General features: G+C 43.5%; 1 protein-coding gene across 15 annotated transcripts in view; it reads left to right on the plus strand.

Moving 5' to 3' along the window:
* lcorl (ligand dependent nuclear receptor corepressor-like) overlaps nucleotides 1-14,497 on the plus strand; it is a 212,108-nt gene that overhangs the window by 113,568 nt on the left and 84,043 nt on the right. For 11 of the 15 annotated variants that reach the window (XM_070870757.1, XM_070870758.1, XM_070870775.1 and 8 more), the window contains 2 exons: nucleotides 2,178-2,310; nucleotides 6,508-6,762. In XM_070870757.1, coding sequence (XP_070726858.1) covers nucleotides 2,178-2,310; nucleotides 6,508-6,762 — 388 coding nt within the window. Of the gene's footprint in view, nucleotides 1-2,177; nucleotides 2,311-2,853; nucleotides 2,927-3,022; nucleotides 3,233-6,507; nucleotides 6,763-14,497 lie in introns of those variants that run through there. The other 4 variants (XM_070870777.1, XM_070870776.1, XM_070870761.1 and 1 more) reach the window with 4 other exon arrangements.

Here is a 14,497-nt window from a genome sequence, read left to right on the forward strand (position 1 = left end):
AAGGCATGTATGTCCTTTCTCTGATAAGGAGACCAAAACTGTTCGGAGTACTCCAGGTGTGGTCTCACCAAAGCCCTGTACAATTGTAGTAAGACTTCCTAACTCTTATACTCCAACCCCCTTGCAATAAAGGCCAACATGCCATTTGCCTTCCTAATTGCTTGCAATACCTGCATGCTAACTTTCTGTGCTTCCTCTACGAGGATACCTGAATGCCTCTGAACACCAACATTTAATAGTTTCTCACCATTTAAGCATGTCCTCGCATTATTATACTCCACCTTGCCCACTCACTTAACCTGTCCTTTGTGGCTCTTTGTGTCCTACTCACAGCTTACTTTTCCACCTAGCTTTGTATCGTCAGCAAACTTGGATACATTACACTCAGTCCCTTCATCTAAATCATTAATACAGATTGCAAATAGCTGAGGCCCAAGTACTGATCCTTGTGGCACCCCATTATAGCCTGCCAATCGGAAAATGACACGTTTATCCCTACTCTTTTTTGTTTTCTGTCCATTAACCAATCCTCTATACTCTAGCATACTCGCCCGAGTCAGAAAGTTGTGAGTTCAAGTCCCATTCCAGTACTTGAGCACACAAATCTAGGCTGACATTCACAGTCCAGTGCTGAGGGAGTGCTGCACTGTTGGAGGTGCCGTCTTTCGGATGAGATGTTCTACCGAGGTCCCCAGGCCCCTTCTCCTTCTCAGGCGGATGTAAAAGATCCCATGGCATTATTTCGAAGAAGAGGAGGGGAGTTCTCACAGGTGTCCTGGACAATATTTATTCTTCAATTGACATCATTAAAACAGATTATTTGGACATTATCACATTGCTGTTAATGGGAGCTTGCTATGTGCAAATTAGCTGCTGCGTTGCCTGCATTAAAACAGTGACTACACTCCGAAAGTACTTTGTTGGCTGTAAAGCGCTTGGAGATGTCCGGTGGTTGTGAAAGGCGCTATATAGATGCAAGTCTTTTTCTATCCATGCAGCCTTTTATGTGGCACCTTATCAAATGCCTTTTGGAAATCCAAATATATTACATTCCCCTTTATCTACCCTGCTAGTTACAGCCTCAAAAATCTCTTACAAATTTGTTAAATATGATTTGCCTTTCATAAAACCAAGTTGACTGCCAAATCATATTTGATTTTCTAAGTGCCCATTACCACTTCCTTTAATAATGGATTCCAGCATTTTCCCGACGACTGATGTCAGACTAACTGGCCTGTAGTTCCCTGTTTTCTCTCTCCCTCCTTTCTTGAATAGCAGGGATATATTTGCTACCTTCCAATCCACTGGGACCATTCTAGAATCTAGGGAATTTTGGAAGATCACAACCAATGCATCCACTATCTCTGCAGCACCTCTTTTAGAACCTGAGGATGTAGGCCATCAGGTCCAGGGGATTTGTCGGCTTTTAGTCCCATTAGTTTCTTGAATACTTATTCGCTGCTGATATTAATTACTTTAAGTTCCTCAATCTCATTAGCCCCTTGGTCCCCGACTATTTTTGGTGTGCTTTTTGTGTCTTCTACTGTGTAGACAGATACAAAATATTTGTTTAAAGTCTCTGCCGTTTCCTTGTTCCCCATTATAATTTCTCCTGTCTCCGCCTCTAAGGGACCAAAGCTTATTTTTGCAGTACTTCAATTTTCAGAGAAGAGTATGATAGTGGGAATGCAAGGATGCATGTGGAGCAATTAGGTAGAATAACACTAGATAAGGAAGTCGAATTGAAAGATTGATGAAACTCAAGTGTAAAAGGCACCAGGCCATGATGGCATGCAGCCTAGAATACTTGAAGACAGGAAATAGTGGAGATTCTGCTCTCAATCTTTCAAACATCCTTGAAGACTGGAGAGTTACCAATGCAATAGCTTTATTCAAAAAGAGATAAACCAGAAAACTATATACCAATCAGTCTAGCATGGATAAGCTTCTAGATGCCATAATGAGCTAAAATTAATATTCAGCTGGATAGATGTGAATTCATAATTGTAATTCACTCGACTGGGAACTGGAGATCTTCAGGTTTGTTTGTACTCTGCCAAGGCAAGAGCTAGTGATTAAATGTTGAGATTTCCAATATTTTGAATGTGAAATTTGATCTGTTCTGTTGTTTAGTTCATTTCAAAATATTTCTGTACATAATTCATTACTGTTTCTAGGAGCATATCTCATCTGTGAGTGCATCTACAATACTAACATCTACTGAGGAATCTCTATCTCAGGGGCAGTCCCACACTGAACAACTTGAATGCCAAGCAGACAAGTTTCTTAATGCTATCTTTCACAAAAAAGGTATAATGCTATATTTTCATGTTCTATTAAGGCTTGTTGAAACTTCAGTTCTGTTGACTGAAATAGTTTTAAGTTATAATGGTATCTGAGCTAAATATTTTCAATGTTAATTGCTATGGATGTATATGTATAAAGATGATGTACACAGGGTGACGATGCATGAAACATATATCCTTAATTAACATAGTGCTTGATAGTGCCCAAGGCATTATGCGTGAAAGTCAATTTTAGGCCTATGGTTTATACTCTCCATACAGTGTCTTTATATTCCCTATGCCAAGTTTAATTAAAGGCACACAGACTCCATCTAGTGGTTGTGTGCTGAGTAACTTACACTTTTCCACATTGTCATTTTTAATGGCTTCATGGATCTGGAATTTCCTGGATTGGCATGAATGGCAAGTTTAAGCTAGAATTTACACCAATTTCTGATGTTACTGACGGCAACTTGCGGTGCAATTTCTGGAAAATCTTAATAGCGTATGCTGGAACATATAAGCTGCTATAAAGCAACAAGCTCAGAAGTGGTGTATGTAATTGCAGGCCCTGGAAACATGGGCAGCACTATAAAAGGGTCCGAACAGATCAAGAACAGCAGTGAGACTTGGGAGATGTGGTAAGTGGAGCATGGTTTTCTCTCTCCAATCTCTTTTGATAAAAAATGACGTTGAAAGTTGTTTCCCCTGTCTCAGCAGTATCTCTATTTCTACAGTGAGTTCCACCGAGAAGAGGGCCAGCAGTTTCTTGGTGGGTGACCGGCAGGACCCCTAGGAGGAGATCGAGCTGAGGAGGGACAGGCTCCTTGATGGAAAGAAGGCCCCTGGAAAGTTAGCCAGGGTGTCTGGAGGGAGCTATCACTGGCTCTCTGCAAATTCTGTGACCCTATGGACCTCTGAACAGTGTCGTAAGAAATTCAACAACCTGATCACGGCTAACAAGTTAAGACACTCTCCCTGGTCTCCCTTTCAGAGATCAGACTTGGACATAGGAAATTGTAACTTTTTTTGAGCAACAGCTCGTGTTATCTTTCCAGAGCTTAAAAGACAGTTGCTCCAGGAGCATGGTTTGAGTTCTACCACCAGTCATTTGCGGCAGTTCACACTTTGGCCACACAGGACATTTCTGTGATTTACGACAACATGTGGAGTCCTGAATGGAATCCCTGACTGCAGCATTCATGGAATTGAGGGACAGCTTGGAAGGCACGGCAAATTGTGTTTTCTGGTCTTTAACTCAAGCAGTCACTCGGGGCTTCTAGGATGTGACTGCAAGCCATAGCATCAACCAGCCAGCTGATGCCTGTGGCTGTAGATCTAGTGCCAGTGGAATGACAGCACTTGACAACTCCCAACATTCCCCCCATTTCTCCCCCTCCCCTTTCCCACCCAGTGGCATGAGGCAGGCGAGATTGGACTGCTAAGGAGCTCCCTTCAGAGATGTGGCCAGCAGCAGCAGCTCCATTCGAAGTGCTGTGTGTCGAGCCCCATACTCTTTCAAACCAGTATTAGCAGCCATCCTTTGCACCTGCGTGATCTTGACAAAATTGTCAGTTGCAACAGAAGGATATTTTGCCAGAAGTCTCGTCTTGACAACAGGTGGAAGCCCAGTGCCTTCAAGGATTAGGGTGAATGTCTGTCTGCTTGCTGAGTTTACCTCCTCCTGCTCTTTCTCATCCCAGGGGCTGCTTTGCAGTGTGCCATAACTGCATGATCAGTTTACTGTTGACTGTTTCTGTGTTGAGTTGCTGACTTTGGACTGTTTGGTTTTAACCATTACTGTACAGATGTTCCCTTTTGCTCTGTAACTGTGCCATTGCCAATTTTTTTTTTACCTGCAACCAACTATGAACAGTTTGATAATGCTATTTGTCTGTATTAGGTTAGCCATTTATTTGCATTGAGCATGAACAAACATTTAAACAGTGTTTACAGGAAAATGTTTTTGAAGTTGCAATACTTTTTATAGTTTGATACTTAATTACCTCTGCACTGTCACTGATGCTGGCCTTTTGTCACAGCTACATTTTTGTTAGGGTTCACATTGAACTAATGTTGCACAGAGAATGTTTATATATTGCACTGAATGTCAGAACTTTGATAGCTCACCTGTTCTGTTGCTGCTCAGTCGTGTTGAAGGGTCTGGACCTCACCATTGTGTTTTCTGTTTTAAAGCTTTTTTGAGGTTTGAAGCATATTTGTGTAATGTTGAATAAAAGTTAAATTATCTCTTGCATTGCCTGTCTTCAATCTTTGTTATCACCTTCCCAGAGAGAACAGTGGACACAAATGGTTGAGCATTGCTGATGCTACTGGTGGGGCAATCACTGGCTGAACACTTTTGCTAGGGGCTGCCATCTGATTTCTCTGGCATTTCTAAGTGTCAACTCCTTGGTACTGGGGCATGCATGTTAGGATTCACCAATTTCATGGACTCCTCGGCCAGCATATCCAGGCTGTTGTTAACCTGTGGAATTCCCTACCGCAGAGAGTTGTTGATGCCAGTTCGTTGGGTATATTCAAGAGGGAGTTGGATATGGCCCTTGCGGCTAAAGGGATCAAGGAGTATGGAGAGAAAGCGGGAAAGAGGTACTGAGGTGAATGATCAGCCATGATCTTATTGAATGGTGGTGCAGGCTTGAAGGGCCAAATGGCCTACTCCTGCACCTATTTTCTATGTTTCTATGAGCCCTTCCCACGAGGCAAAATTGTACAGTCCACAGAAACCACAACAATCCATGCCACCCTTTGGAGCGTGTACTGCAGGACATCTTCCAACCTGTCAAGTCACCTGAAGCGGGCTTTCGGAACCTTGATTGTCCTCTCTACCACCTACTTGATGGCTGCACGTGCATGATTGTAGCGATCTGTGCTATGTTGTGAGTGATGCAGAATGGATCAGCTGTAGTTTCAGGGTCTGGGCATTATCTCCCAGGATTCATCTATCTATTTGGTCGTCCTCACTGAATAATCAGTGGCGGTGGAATGGCGGAGGATAAAGGCATCGTGGCAGCTTCCCGCATGCTCTGCATTGACACGCAGAATGCTTTGCAGGCATCACAGACAATCTGCGTGTTTTTTAACAAGTAGAATTCCTTCCTGTCAATGAACGTGACTGGGTCCTTAGCTGAAGGTTTCATTGATGGCCTGCATCCCAGGGGAGCCAACAAGCTTGTAAAAATGGCTCTGTAGAGAACATGCCATATTGTATGAAGTCAGATGCCCTGTCACCTGTTGAATCCAGGCTCTTACAGCCTCCTGGATGATATTGTAAAGATCTCTAGTGGGTGATTGGAATGATCCAGAGATGTAAAAATGGTGAGCCATAGTGACCTTCATCTCTATTGATACCACACTGTGGGAAGTAGTCTGCTGCTTCAGGTAATCTTGCAAAATTTTGCACGTAACCATTTTTTTGTCATGTAGCACAGTCGCTACACAGTGCACCTCCAACAGGTCCAAGTACGACCTTCGGCCCTGTACACTCTTGGATGGGGGGGAAGTGGGTAATAGCGAGTTCACTGTGATCTTATATCATGATGCCTCACTCCACCATCTTCTCCTTCTCTTCATCCTCTATTTAAAATGCTTCTCTTCAGCCTTCATCAAAAATCTGAATAGAGGAATGCCAATTGGGCATGCCATTGCAGCTCCGTTGCCCTCTGAACACTTGGAGGGAAAATGCTCTGAAAAATCTTGGGTTCAGAGACTTCCAAGTCTCTGGGAAGAAAGAAACAAGCTGGAAAAAATTTGCTGCAGAACTTCAGATGAAGCTGCAAGTTTTTGGAAACTCCTCTCATGTTCTTGGGCGATACTGCACCCAGATTTCTCTGCAGTCACCAGAAAACCAGCGTTAATCCAGGAAATGCCTACAAAGTGCTCTTTTTGCATGAGGGCAAAAGCTATGTTAATGAGCAGCAGAGGGTTAGCGAAAGCAGTGCAAAAAATCAAGGCTTAGTGTAAAACCGGCACAAGCCACTTACACAAGAATTTCCTCCATCTTTGGTGTTGAAAATTTCTATTATGGTGTACTTGCGCTGTTGTTTGGGCCTAAATTTCCAGGAAATTCCAGGCCATTAAGTCTTTTTAATGTATGTGTGAATAGAGGGAAAATGTAATTTGGTTTTATACACCTTTATAATTGAAAATAAACATTTATACCATAAATTTTTATTTTAATATATAAATTAATTTTTTTTAGACCTTCCTCAGAACTGTGATCGCAACATTCCTCTAGTTGCTCAGGAAATAATGAAAAGAATGATTCGTCAATTTGCGATTGAGTATATATCCAGAAGTAATCGTGTTCAAGAAACTCAGACTGGATCGGCTGATGAATCTTTTTCAGTCCCAAATGATCCTGCTGTCAACCAAACTCGGAACTCCTTTCATCAGGAGCAGGAGGGACCCTTAGACCTCACTGTGAATAAAAATCAGCAGAAAAGTTTTCAACAAGGTAATCAAATTACTTTCCTACTGTTAATCTGGTTTTTCAGATAGCTGTGTGTGCACACGTGTGAAACATTCATTATGTAAATGTAGTTCCATCCGGATTGGTCAGTTGCAGTGGGTTACCATAATGTTCATTTTATCACTAGGAGCTGGCTCAAGGCCAGCTCATAATTGATGGAATGAAAGTCACTGACTCGACCTAATTCTGAGTAAGTGCAAGCCCACAATTTAGACAGTAATCTTGACAGCCTCACTCGCAGATCTGTAAATATATGGTTATTAAAAATGGAGAAAAATAACAACAGATCAGTATTAGTTTGCTTATAAGTTTAGGTTATGGCATGTTGTTGGAGCAGAGTGGAATGCGATTCAATATGTCTAGCTTGATTTTAAGAGTGCATCAGTGAAGTAATGGCATGACAAAAATAGAAACAGCATTCTATTCTCTGATGCTGATATTTCTCACCAGCATATAAAACTGGCGAACCCCTGGAAAAAGCTCTCTTCCCAACTCTCTTGCAGCTGTCGAGACTTTGGCCCTCCATTCACCATGACATTTCTGCAGCTATTGATCTGCTCAATCACACTCTCACCACCACCTTTTGATGCCCTAGTCCCTGTTAAAGCAATTACCATTCCCCCGGTACAGCCCTGATCTTCGCTCCCTTAACCAAGGGACGCAGACTTGAACGGATATGGCGGACAACTGGTTTAGCCATTCACTGCCAGATCTGGCTGGACCACATAAAGCATTATTGGGTCCTGTTCTCATCTACCAAAATCGCTCACTATTCCAGAATCATTCTGGAATAAAGATAAACCTCGGCTTTTATTTTCCGTTGCTAACTAACTGTCTTTTTTTTAAACCCCTCTCCCCAGTCTCCACCCTCACCTTCGATAATAAGTGTGAGGAGCTCATGGACTTCTTTGTCTCTTAAGGTTGAGACCATCGGCTCGGCTGGCTCTGCCTCTTTCCTTCTTTCCCCTAGCCCACTAGGCTAGACTTCCTCTAAGGAAGCCCCCTGCCCTAGCCTTGACCTCACATCTTTCTCCAGTTTCTCTCTGATCTTTCCTCATGACCGTTCCGAGCTCATCCTGTCCATGAGACCCACTTCCTGCTCCCTTCACCCTATTTCCGCCAAACCGCTGAACACCCAACTTCCTTTTCTGGCTCCCATGTTAGCTGACATTGTTAACGGTTCTTTCTCCTCGGGTATTGTCTTCCTCCTCTCCCTCATCTGCCATCATCACGCCCTCAAAAAAAAAAACCTCTACCCCTCTACCGCCCCATCTCCAACCTCCCTTTCCTCTCAAGTCCTTGAATGTGTTGTTGTCTCCCAAATCCGTGGCCATCTTTCCCGCAATTCCATGTTTGAATCCCTCCAATCCGGCTCCCACAGTACCGAAACGGTTCTCATCAAAGTCACAAATGACATCCTTTGTGACTGTGACGACAGGCAGAATATCCCTCCTCGTCCTTCTTGACTTGCCTGCAGCCTTTGACACAATTAACCACTCAATCCTTTTCCAACGTCTCTCCATCGTCGTCCAGCTGGGTAGTACTGCATTGGTTCCATTCTTGTCTATCTAATCGTAGCCAGAGAATCACCTGCAATAGCTTCTCTTCCCGCCCCTGCATCGTTACCTCTGGTGTCCCCCAAGAATCTATCCTTGGCCCCCCCTCCTGTTTCTCATCTACATGTCACCAAGAGCGATATTACCCAGAAACGCAGTCCGTTTCCACGTGTATGCTGATGACACCCAGCTCTGCCTCACTACCACTTCTCTCGACCCCTCCATGGTCTCTAAATTGTCAGACTGTTTGTCCGATATCCAGTTTTGGATGAGCAGAAATTTTCTCCAAAAAAGATCGAAGCCATTGTTTTCGGTCCCCGCCACAGACTCCATTCCTCTCCCCAACTTCTGTCTGAGGCTGAACCAGACTGTTCGCAACCTTGGTGTCATATTTGACCCTGAAATGAGCTTTCAACCACACATCCGCAGCATAATTAAAACCGCCTATTTCCACCTCCGTAACATCGCCCATCTCTGCCCTTGCCTCCGCTCATCTGCTGCTGAAGCCCTCATCCATGCCTTTGTTACCTCGAGACTTGACTATTCCAACGCACTCTCCTGGCTGGTCTCCCACATTCTACTCTACGTAAACTAGAGGGGATCCAAAACTCGGCTGTCCGTTCTTAACTTGCACCAAGTCCCGCTCACCCATCACCCCTGTACTTGCTGACTTAGATTGGCTTCTGGTTAAGTTGAAAATTCTCATCCTTATTTTCAAATTCCTCCATGCCCTCGCCCCTTCCTATCTCTGTAATCTCCTCCAACCACTTTAGCATCCCTGATTATAATTGCTCAACCATTGGTGGTCGTGCCTTCTGTTGCCTAGGCCCCAAGCTCTAGAACTTCCCGCCTTAACCTCTCCACACCTCTCTTTCCTCCAAGACGCACCTGAAAACATACCTCTTTGACCAAGTTTTTGGTCACTTATGCTAATTTCGTATGTGGCTCAGTGTCAAATTTTTTTAATCTCCTAATACTCCTGTGAAGTTCCTTGGGATGTTTCACTACATTAAAGGCGCTATATAAATACAAGTTGTTGTTCCTCAAATATAGTGGAATGTGTATTTGTGTATTCTTGCATGAAGTTGGCCTGTTTTGGCTTTTCTTCTATGTCAGTTTTGTTAACCCAAGTACATGTGCAAGCTGAAAATGAGGGATCGTAGAATCGTAGAAATTTACAGCACGGAAGGAGGCCATTTCGGCCCATCGTGTCCGCGCTGGCTGACCAAGAGCTATCCAGCCGAATTCCACTTTCCAGCTCTTGGTCTGTAGCCCTGTAGGTTACGTCACTTTAAGTGCACATCCAAGTATTTTTTAAATGTGGTGAGGCTTTCTGCCTCCATCACCCTTCCAGGCAGTGAGTTCCAGATCCCCATCATCCTCTGCGTGAAGAAATTTCCCCTCATATATCACACCTATACCTCTCACAAATTACTTTAATTCTATGCACCCTGGTTGTTGACCCCTCTGCCAAGGGAAACAAGTCCTTCATATCCACTCTATCCAAGCCCCTCATAATTTTACACACCTCAATCAACTCCAAAGCAAACAGACCCAGCATCTCCAATCTTTCCTCATAGCCAAAATTCTCCAGTCCATGCAACATTCTTGTAAATCTCCTCTGCACCATATCCAGTGCAATCACATATTTCCTCTAATGTGGTGACCAAAACTGCACACAGTACTCCAGCTGCGGTGTAACCAGTGCTTTATATAGTTCAAGCATAACCTCCTTGCTCTTGTATTCCATGCCTCGACTAATAAAGGCAAGTCAATTCCATATGCCTTCTTAACAACCTGGCCTGCTACCTTCAGCGATCTGTGGACCTGCACTTCAAGATCCCTTTGTTCCTCTACACTTTTCAGTGTCGTACCATTTAACGTGTATTCCCTTGCCCTGTTAAACCTTCCCAAATATATTACCTCACACTTATCCGGATTGAATTCCATTTGCCACTGTTCTGCCCACCTGACCAGTACATTGATATCTTCCTGCAATCCACGGCTTGCTTTCTTCATTATCAATCACACAGCCTATTTTAGTGCCATCTGTAAACTTCTTAATCATACCCCCAACATTCAAGTCTAAGTCATTGATATATACCACAAAAAGCAAGGGACCCAGCACTGACCCCTGTGGAACCCCACTGGATACAGGCTTCCAGTCACAAAAACACCCATCAACCATTACCCTTTGCTTCCTGCCTCTGAGCCAATTTTGGATCCAACTTGCCACTTTGCCCTGGATCCCAAAGGCTTTTACCTTCGTGACCAATCTGTTATGTGGACCTTATCAAAAGCTTTGCTAAAATCCATATACACTATGTCATACGCACTGCCCTCATTGACCCTCCTGGTTACCTCCTCTCAAAATTCAGTAAAGTTAGTCAGACACGACATTCCCTTAACAAATCCATGCTGACTGTCCTTGATTAATCCATGTCTTTCCAAATGAAGATTTATCCTGTCTCCAGATTTTTTCCAACAATTTTCCCACCACTGAGGTTAGGCAAACTAACCTGTAGTTACTCAGTCTATCCCTTTCTCCCTTCTTAAACAAAGGTACAACATTAGCAGCCCTCTAGTCCTCTGGCACCACATCTGTAGCCAGAGAGGACTGGAAAATGATGGTCAGAACCTCTGCTATTTCCTCTTACTTATCTGAACAGCCTGTGATACATTTCATCCGAGCCTGGGGATTTATCCAGTTTCAAAACGCTAAGCCCCTTAATACTTCCTCTCTCACTGTTTATCTCGTCTAATATTTCACACTCCTCCTCCCTCATTGAGGCCAGGATTAGATCAGTCATGACCTTATTGAATGGCGGAACGGGCTTGAGGAGCCAAATGGCCTACTCCTGCTTCTATTTCTTATGTTCTATGTATTGCAAAGTCTGCAATGCCCATCTCTTTTGTGAAAACAAAAGTATTCATTTAAGAATCTTCTGCCTCCATACACAGATTTCCTTTATGGTCTCTCATAGGCCCCACTCTTTCTCTAGTTATCTTCTTGATCTTAATGTATTTATAAAACATCTTTGGGTTTTCCCTGATTTTACTTGCCAACATTCTTTCATGCTCTCTTTGCTTTCCTGATATCTTTTTGAATTGCACTCCTGAACTTCTTATACTCCTCTAGAGTTTCTGCCGTACTGAGTTCTTGATATCTGTCATAAGCTTCCCTTTTTTTCTTTGTCATGGGACATACAGGGTAAGATATTCAGGGGCTTCTAGATTTGTTAGCCCTACCCTTTTTCTTTAAGGGAAAAAACTTGCTCTGTACCCTCAGGATCTCTTTGAATGCCTACCACTGCTCTGACACTGATTTACCATCAAGTAGCTGTTTCCAGTCCACTTTGGACAAATCCCATTGCAGCTCCGCAAAATTGGCTTTACCCCAGTTGAGAACTTTTTTTCCTGGTCCACCTTTGTCCTTTTCCATAACTACCCTAAATCTTACTGAATTATGATCACAAGCACCAAAATGCTCTTCCACTGATGCCACTTCCACCTGCCCCTCTTCATTCCTCAAAACCAAGTCCAGAACAGCCCTCTCCCTTGTTGGCCTTGTTATATACTGGTTGAAAAGTTCTCCTGAATGTATTTTAGGAATTCCACACCCTCTACCATTCAAGCTACTTTTTCCCCCAGTTAATATTAGGGTAATTGAAATCCCCCACTATTACAGCTCTATAGTTTTTGTACTTTGCAGCAATTTGCCCATATATTTGTTCTTCTATCTCCCTCTGACTGGAAGTTTATAGTACATTCCCATTAGTGTGATCGCCCCTTTTTTGTTCTTCAATTCAACCTATATGACCTCGTTTGATGACCGCTCTAACATATCATCCCTTCTCACCGCTGTAAATGTTTCTTTAATACTGCGACCTCCCCACCCCTCTCTATCCCGTCTGAAAACCATGTAACCAGGAATGTTGAACTGCCATATCTGCCCTTCTTTCAGCCATGTCTCAGTAATAGCAAAAATATTGTACTCCCAAGTATCTATCTGTGCGCTCAGCTCATCTGCTTTATTCCCTATATTCCTTGCATTGAAGTATATACCATTTTAGTGGTGCCAAACTCCGTTGTCTGTTTTCCAACCCTTGTTTCCTCTGTCTTCCAAATTCTACTTTTCTGCTGCCCAATTCCAGCTTTGCTTCTCTCCCCACTGAATCTGTTCTCCGGTTCCCATCCCCCTGCTAAGCTAGTTTGAACCCTCCTGCGAGGATACTGGTCCCAGCTCTGCTGAGGTGCAACCCGTCAGGCTTGTACAAGTCCCACCTCCCTCAGAAATGGTCCCAATGCCTCAGGAATCTAAAGCCCTCCTGCCTGCACCATCTCTCCAGCCACGCATTTATCTCTTCTGTCCTTCTATTTCTGTACTCACTAGCACGTGGCAGTAACCCGGAGATTACTACCTTTTTGAGGTCCTGCTTTTTAATCTCTCTCCTAGCTCCTTAAACTTTGTCTGCAGGACCTCATCCCTCTTTCTACCTATGTCATTGGCACCGATATGGACCACGACCTCTGGCTGTTTACCCACTTCCCCCCAGAATGTCTTGCAGTCGCTCGGTGACATCTTTGACCCTGGCACCAGAGAGGCAACATACCATCCTGGAGTCACATCTGCAGCCGCAGAAACGCCTGTCTGCTCCCCTGACTATCAAATCCCCTAACTCTATTGCTCTTCCATTTGTCTTCCTTACCCCCCCCCCCCCCCAACCAACTTGTACAGCTGAGCCACCCGTGGTGCTGTGGACTTGGCTCTGGCTGCACTCCCCAGAGGCACCATTGCCCTCACCAGTACTCAGAACAGAATACTGGTTGGAGAGCGAGATAGACTCTGAGGACTCCTGCACTACCTGCCTGGTCTTCCTCTTCTGTCTGGCGGTCACCATTCCCCCTCTGCCCGCACACTTTTAAGCTGCGGGGTAACCACCTCTAGAAACGTGCTAGCCACGAAATTCTTAGTCTCGCGGTTGCACCACAGTGACTCCAGCTGCCGCTCAAGCTCCGAAACACACAACTTGCAACTTGATTTATTCAAGATTCCACGAATTTTGGAGCATCACTTCCTTTACTTTTTAAATATAGTCCAAAAAAATGTCCGATATTGTGACCCAATATTTTTTACGTAGTAATTACCTGCTCTGGTAATTTGTAGTTTAAAACCAAGGGAATGATTCACTTTGAATCTCACTCAGCTGGCTGATTTCTTTGTCAAATTTTACCACCTGTATATGCTTTATAGTGAGAAATAGGATATTTGCAGATTTTACTTTACGTCCCTACAGTCAAGGTCCTAAACTTGCCATTTTGGAATTGGATCTGGCTCAATAGGGCAATTCATGTCGAGTCCTGCCAGTTCAAGCTGGTAAGTGGATTCCCCTGCTAAGTTTTCTTTACCACAAAAATGGCCTTCATCACTTCTGCTACTGCTCTCACTTTTTGCCTGTTCTTCCAGAGAATATACATTAAAAAGCAAAAATATGTGCATAGAAAATGTACATTCTGATTAAAGTAAAAGTGTCCTTTATTTTTGTTAAGTTTTGCTTTTTCGTAGTAGAAATAGTAGATCAGATTGAAGAAATACTAAGGGAGGTGAAACAACAGTGGGAAGGATGCAAATGGTGGTATGTACAGGTTCTCTCCTGTGGAAATGTCTTCACTTGTATAAATCACTGGTGGTTATTATCCACACCCACCGGCTATTGAAAGCTGTCCCAAAATGTGCCCAGGCTTATCTAAGTTATTTGGTCCCTCTTGCATTAATGCCCAAATAGAGACAACTACCTCAGCTTGTATGTCCTGGTTAATGTAAAAACAGCATTGGTTATGGCCCTCTTAGAAGGCCCCGAGGCCTACAAAATGATCTGAAGTTAGTGTATAGTTTGCTTTAGGGTAATATCCCTATCTGAATAACTATAATAAATGCATGTTACCTCAGGTGCTATTAAAACTGAGTAGGTTTTCTGGAGCATTCAAAGTCTGTTCAGATGGACACCTATTTCTATATAGTAGACCAGTGCTTATTTTGTGCCCTGGTGTCCTCCTTGGTCGAAGCCCTGCTATGTATACCAGGAGTTGAGGTGTGATTATAGGCCTGAGGCTGGTAATTTATACTGCACATTACAACACGTGTTGGCAATCTAGGGATGTAA

Source organism: Pristiophorus japonicus, chromosome 2 (genome assembly GCF_044704955.1).
Source record: "Pristiophorus japonicus isolate sPriJap1 chromosome 2, sPriJap1.hap1, whole genome shotgun sequence".
NCBI lineage: Eukaryota > Metazoa > Chordata > Chondrichthyes > Pristiophoridae > Pristiophorus > Pristiophorus japonicus.